This window comes from Quercus suber, unplaced genomic scaffold (genome assembly GCF_002906115.3).
Source record: "Quercus suber isolate HL8 unplaced genomic scaffold, Cork oak 2.0 scaffold_435, whole genome shotgun sequence".
NCBI lineage: Eukaryota > Viridiplantae > Streptophyta > Magnoliopsida > Fagales > Fagaceae > Quercus > Quercus suber.
Genome location: NW_027069886.1, coordinates 507,926 through 514,811, shown reverse-complemented (window position 1 = coordinate 514,811; position 6,886 = coordinate 507,926). Strand labels below are relative to the sequence as shown.

At 31.8% G+C, this 6,886-nt stretch overlaps 1 protein-coding gene across 1 annotated transcript; it reads left to right on the top strand.

Annotated features, from left to right (window-relative positions):
* Window positions 1-252: 252 nt before the first annotated feature.
* Window positions 253-6,639, top strand: LOC111994012 (cellulose synthase-like protein E6). The gene is made up of 7 exons (XM_065761953.1): window positions 253-570; window positions 3,281-3,421; window positions 3,789-3,920; window positions 4,581-4,793; window positions 4,892-5,116; window positions 5,219-5,566; window positions 5,867-6,639. Exons 1-7 carry the CDS (start codon window positions 307-309, stop codon window positions 6,410-6,412), a joined length of 1,869 nt encoding a protein of 622 aa, XP_065618025.1. The 5' UTR covers window positions 253-306; the 3' UTR covers window positions 6,413-6,639.
* Window positions 6,640-6,886: the final 247 nt, after the last annotated feature.

Below are 6,886 nucleotides of genomic sequence, written 5' to 3'. Positions count from 1 at the left end.
TCTTTTGGGTTTGGGCTACAAACACCGACCCTACAATTCTCAATTATTGTTAGATGAAATTTATTATTACTCTAATTCCAAAAATGTTAGATTAACGGTTTAGTGGTTAGGTTTCTCATTTTTTAACCATTTAAAATTTTGAAACAATCGATAATTTATCTTAAAAATTTTATTTTCTTATGTAAAATCCTATTTTAATTTTTTTTTTTTGTTGTTGTTGTTTAATATATACTTTTTTTTGCATGTTACAGATACGGAAAGAAGTTACCCAATGTCGACATTTTTGTGTGCACGGCAGACCCTAAGATGGAGCCACCAACTTTGGTGATCAATACCATTTTATCAGTAATATCATACAATTATCCACCTGAGAAGTTGAGTGTTTATCTTTCAGATGATGGTGGGTCAGAGTTGACATTCTATGCTCTTATAGAGGCTTCTAATTTCTCTAAGCACTGGATACCCTTTTGCAAGAAATTTAATATTAAACCAAGGTCTCCGGGTGCTTACTTTGCCCAACAAATTGATGTTCAAAACATCACATATGCCCAAGAATGGTTGGCTATGAAGGTCAGTTCATTGTATGTTTAGTTAGGTTAGCTTGGTCAAATATTAAAGGGTTTAAAATTTGAGAAAAGTTAATAGATGTGCTAAGGACATTGGTAATTTTTTATATTTCTTATAAAATTGATGTCATTTTTTTTTTAATACATATTCAAGATAAAATTTTTACTTTAATCTAATCTAAATGTATATGTGTGTGAAACTCATTTTTAAAAACTTAAACCTTGACTTTAGCCTCCCATAAGCACTTATACTTGTGTCAAAATTTGCTTAAAATAATTTATTGACAATTGCCCTAAGGATATACATTAGCAGGACTCTTAAAAATTTATGGCTAAACTACCTTTTATTTCCTCTAATCTTAGTATTGTTGTCTTTTTGACATTTTAGTTATATGATTATCAAAACTTGCAATTAATCGCTCAACTTTTAAATTGTTGTTAATTTGACCCTCTTATCAAGTTTTGTTAATGATTAACTATTAATTACTTTAATGATGTAGTTTTATTTTTGTCGAAAAATGCATTTTCGTTTTTATATTTTGGACCGATTCTTATTTTAATCCCTAACTTTTAGAAGCACCTACCCTAGTCCTTAGAAATAGAGAGCTATATCCATTTTGGTCCTTGCTATCATCTTATTAATGAAAATATCCTACTCGGCAAATGAAGCACTTTGTTAGCATTTTTTTTTTTTTTATATTAATGTGGACATTAAAAATTATTTTATAAAAAGCCAGATCAAAATTTAAAAAAATTTAAAATTAAACCTTAAATCTAATCAAATTAAATAAATAATTTTTTTTGGGGGGTTACTTGTCATTATTTTTTTCGTTAGAACATCATGTTCTTCTTTCCCTAGAACATGAACTTCATGTTCTTCCCCAGCAAACAAACCAAATTCCAGCAACCCATAAACTCAGAAATTTTCTTAGGAAACAAACACAAAAAATCCAAAAAATTCAGCTTAAAAAAATCAAAAATCTCAAAGCCTCCATTTTTTCAAACCCTAGCATCAATCCAAACATACATCCAACCCAAACAAAAAATCTCGAACACTCAGACCCAAAAATACCCAGCCACCACCATAGGGGCGGCTCCACTTGGAGCCCAGGGGGTTCAAATGAACCCCCTGAATTGAACCCAAAAAAAAAATGATTATAATATTTTTTATTTTATTTTTCTTGTTTTAAAACTTAAAATAAAAATTTGAATACCCTAACCTTAGACCCAACTGAAATAAACTTAAATATAAGCATCTTAACAATATCTTAACCTTTTTAAACACAAAGAAAAATCTCAATAACAAATCAATTTGATCTAAAATCTAGGAAAAAATTTTAATTAGCCCAACAACAAAAGTAGAATTTGCTAATCTTAAACCTTAGAAAAAGCTCATGTAAATCTTAAGAAATTTTAAATAATTCAAACAAATAAGAAATTAGTGCATAAATGATTGCTTGACTATGTGCATTAAAATATATGTAGTTAGTAGGATTGATAATGAAGATATCATGCAATAATTTCAAAATACGAAAAATTAGAAAAGATAATTGTAATACTTTATGTAGTAAAGTTTTTTTTTTTTTTTTTTGTGATGTCGATATATTTAATTTATCTTTTGTTTAAAATTTTATATAATTTACGTTTCTTATCGAGTCCCTTAGAAAATAATCCTAAGCTGCCACTGCACCACCGCCACTACCAATCAAACAATAAAACCCATCACCACCACCACCACCACCCAATCAAACCATCAAGAGAGAGAGAATCGGGTTTGGGGTGAGAGAAAGTTTGAGATTAAGAGAAAAAGAACCCATTGTGTTTAGCTCTCTTCTGGGTTGGTTTTGAATTGGGATCTGTGCTTGTAGTGAAGCCCTTTGGTGCATTGAAGCTGAAATCTGGTCTCTTGGTGGCATATTTAAGTGTTTTTGGTTTCTGGGTTTTCTTGGTTTAGTGAGTTGGAGGCTAAAAATTCAGGTCTTGGAACTAGCCAACTGTGGAGCTGCAAGCAAAGCAGAAAGCCAAAAGCTTTTTTGTGAGTTGGCCGGGACTTGGAGCTGCAATGTTGAGGTTCATAATTTGGTGAAGTTTTTTGTTTTTTACCATGAAAGTTGTGCGTTCAAAGTTTGAATCTTTGGGGGTTGTGGGTGAGAATTGTAAGGTGCGAATGAGACTTACTGTGCTTTGTAGTGGATACGGTTTGTGTCACTGTTAAAGATGAATATGATCTGAATTTATATATTTTTGTGTTTTTAATTTTTTTAAAGTTATTAAATTATTATTTTTAAATCTGATGCTGATGTGGTATTTTTTTTATTATTTTATTAATCATGTTAGCATTTAACATATTAATGGTGTATTCCGTTTGTCACTTATGTTTTTTCTATTACTGAAATAATAGTAAGGATTAAATTAGCAATGGTTTTTGATTTACAAAACTAAGGTAGGTGTGTCTAAAAATTAGGGACCAAAAAGGAAATTTGCTTAAAAAGTTAGGGGCCAAAAGTGTAATTTCACTTTTATTTTTTAGAACTCATTAAAAAAAAAAAGGTCAGAGGAAATTCCTAATGCATTGATGATTAATCGCATGAGGCATGAGGCATCAAACCATGGCATGAGGCATATTGAACTAACATATTGCATGACCCCAAAGTTAGAATAACAAAACTTCTCTTGATGACAAATTTGATTGATTTTTTTTATGTTTATTAAAGAATTTATATGAAGAAATGGAAGACCGAATTAACTCAGCTGTTAAAATGGGCACAATTCCAAAAGAAACAAGGGATCAACACAAAGGATTTTCAGAATGGAACTCCAAAGTAACGAAGCAAGATCACCAATCGATTGTGCAGGTAATTCTTACAATTTTTTTTTTTAATAATAAAACTTAATTTCTTGTTGAGTTAGTATTATTACACCTTCTCCCAAAAAAAAAAAAAAAAAAAATAATTCTTACAATTTTTTTTTTTTTTATATAATAAAACTTAATTTCGTGTTGAGTTAGTAATAAAAAAACTTCTCCAAAAAAAAAAAAAAAAAGCTTTATCAATTATCATGCCTTCAATTAAGTACTCTTATTTAATGCAATAATCGAATCCTATTTCGTCAAATGACCCATCTCCACCAATATTTTAGAATACTCTTTTACAATTTTATGTATTTATTTATTACATGTAATTTTTAAATAAAAAAATTGGTGCAATGTTTGCCTTTTTTTAGATTATAATTAATGGAATGGACAAAAATGCAATGGATATTGATGGACAACAGCTGCCAACACTGGTATACATGGCACGAGAAAAAAGACCGCAGTGCCCTCACAACTTCAAAGCTGGAGCTATGAATGCACTAGTAAGCTTTAAACTTCCATACATGGGTAAAGTTCATGTTAAACTTAGTATAACTTTTGTTTATGTTACACCACTCCATGACTCTCCATTGGGTGTTTTTCTACAATTTTATGGTTGGATTAAATTGTATTCTTATACCATACAAGTATGCAAGATGTTAAGATTATTAAATATCAATAACTATCTTATCTTTCTTTTCTTCTTTCTTTTTTCCTTTCTTTTTTATAGAAAATAACTATCTTATCTTTAAAGTGATTAAATTTTAGGGGTTTGAACTCTAAAATTATATAGCAAACATGAGTTTATGAATTAAATTGTATGATAATATTTCATGTACATGAAATTTGACGAGTGTGTACAGAACAGAGAGAATATGTAATCCACCCGTGGGGCTTTCATAACAATATTCTAATGAAAAATGATTAAGTGGTATAACATTAAGTGAGTATTACACCAATTACTTTTAATACATGTTCTTTAATGTCTCTTCAACATAAATGTTGCTAAAGTGAAATGTAAATAAGCATACAAACAAAATAAAAAGTTTGTTAATTTATAAGTATATGCAATAATTATGTAAAATTTATGACCATGGCCACTTGATTATGTTTCTAATTTTATTTTTCAAAATATTTTGATGAAGGTTATTTCATATGTGCAGATAAGAGTGTCTTCAAAGATAAGCAATGCCCCAATTATCCTGAACTTAGACTGTGACATGTATGCAAATGATGTGGACACAATACGAGAGATATTGTGTTTTTTCATGGACGAAAAGAGAGGTCATGAGATCTCTTTCGTGCAATTTCCACAACAATATAACAATATCACCAAGAATGATATTTATGCAGGTTCTTATTCAGTTACTAACAATGTGAGTAATCTTTGACTATGCCTTGGTTTTCAAGAAGAGAAACCAATGTTGATCCTTTTGATGAACTAATATACCATTATTCATGGTTAAATATGAAGGTTGAGCTTGCTGGTATAGGTGGATATGGTGCAGCCTTGTATTGTGGCACCGGATGTTTCCATCGAAGAGAGAGTCTTTGTGGAAAGGTGTATTCCAAGGATTATAGAGGAGAATTGAATCTAGAAGCCAAGAAGAATAATGATAAAACTGTTAATGAACTGGAAGAATTATCAAAAGTTCTTGCTAATTGTAGTGCTGAGAAGGACACTCAATGGGGGAAAAACGTCTCTCTCTCTCTCTCTCTCTCACACACACACACGCACACACGCGCACACACTCACATTTGTGTGTTGAAATTTTAATGAAAATGGTAATTATATTTGCAGATGGGGCTGATTTATGGGTGTCCAGTTGAAGACATTGTAACTGGCTTGACTATCCAATGTAGGGGCTGGAAATCACTTTATTATAATCCAGATAGAAAGGCATTTTTGGGTGTTGGTCCAACTACTTTAGATACAGTTCTTATTCAACACAAGAGGTGGTCTGAGGGCATGTTTCAAATATTTTTCTCCAAGTATTGCCCTTTCATATGTGGGCAGGGAAAGATAAAATTTGGTGCTCAGATGGGATATTGTATTTATCTTTTATGGGCTCCAATTTCCTTCCCAACACTCTATTATGTGATTGTTCCTTCTCTTTGCTTGCTCCATGGCATTTCCTTATTCCCTCAGGTTTATCTTTTATCTTTATTTTCTTATATTATATAAATGCATATAATAGATGTCATAAAAGAAAGAATTCATGCTTATCACGCACATAATTTTAATGATATATGTTTTGTGCTCCTTCAATACTTCAATGGCACTTAGATTATTTATTAAACACAAAAAATTCCATATTCACATCTTTATGTTTAGTCTAGAAATGAAATTTGTGAGCAACTACGTAGCAACAAGTCAAGTAAAAAGTGCTTACTTGTGACATTCCTATTGTAGAGCTTAATATACTGATTTCATGGCCTCATTTTCCAGGTTAAAAGCATATGGTTCTTGCCCTTTGCTTATGTTTTTGTAGCAAGGAACGTTGGCAGCATAGCAGAGGCCTTGAGTTGTGGGGTTACTCTCAAAGCTTGGTGGAATTGGCAACGAATGTGGGTGATCCAAAGAACTACCTCATTCTTTTTTGGGTTCATTGACACCATTAGCAGACAATTAGGCCTCTCTGAAACAACATTTGTGCTAACAACTAAGGTAGGTACAGAGGATGTGTTGAAGAGGTACAGGCAAGAATTCATAGAGTTTGGAAGCCCAACTATCATGCTTACCATTGTAGCAACATTGGCATTACTAAACCTCTTCAGTTTAATTGGGGAAATCAGAAAGATTGTTCTGGATTTTGAGTTCAAGGTGTTAGACCAGCTGATCATGCAGGTTATTCTTGAATTGCTACTTGTCTTGATCAACATACCAGTGTACCAAGGACTCTTCATCCGCAATGATGAGGGTCGTATACCATCCTCCGTTCTGTTCAAGTCTATTGTTTTAGCTTCACTGGCTTGTTTGATACCTATAATTTGACATAGAATACCATAATGTAGATTGTACCAATTTTAGTAGTCATGTGGTATTTAGCTTTTCCTTTAAAATAAGGCCCTGAGCATTACTTGTACTGTTGAGTTATGGTAATTTCCATTGTTTGTGATATATCAGACCCAAGTTCATATGGACTATGTGGAGCTATGATCTTTGTGACATACCTATTTTTCTTTCCAAGTTATATGCAATCGAGGATCACTAATAAATTATTTACCTTTCTTCTTGTCCTCAACAAGGCAAAGGTGTTTTCCCTCACAATTTAGGTAATGACTAATTGGCATTTTCAAAGTACTTTAGTAATGATTTGTTTTCATAGCACAAATGATTTCAGTCTAGCTCTTATAAGCGAAAAGAGTGCATCCCAAATGCTCAATAAGCAATACTAGTGCTCCATTTCAGCTGCAACCATAGCCTATGCATACAAACAAGATTTGCTAGTGGCAGGAACGAGCCCAG

What these genes read in the sequence shown, in the direction of transcription:
- LOC111994012 (XM_065761953.1), top strand. Translation starts at nt 307, where the DNA reads ATGGAGCCACCAACTTTGGTGATCAATACCATTTTATCAGTAATATCA. An exon ending in AAGAATGGTTGGCTATGAAG is followed by an intron (nt 571 to 3,280) that starts GTCAGTTCATTG and finishes TGTTTATTAAAG; the next exon opens with AATTTATATGAAGAAATGGA. An exon ending in GCATTTCCTTATTCCCTCAG is followed by an intron (nt 5,567 to 5,866) that starts GTTTATCTTTTA and finishes CTCATTTTCCAG; the next exon opens with GTTAAAAGCATATGGTTCTT.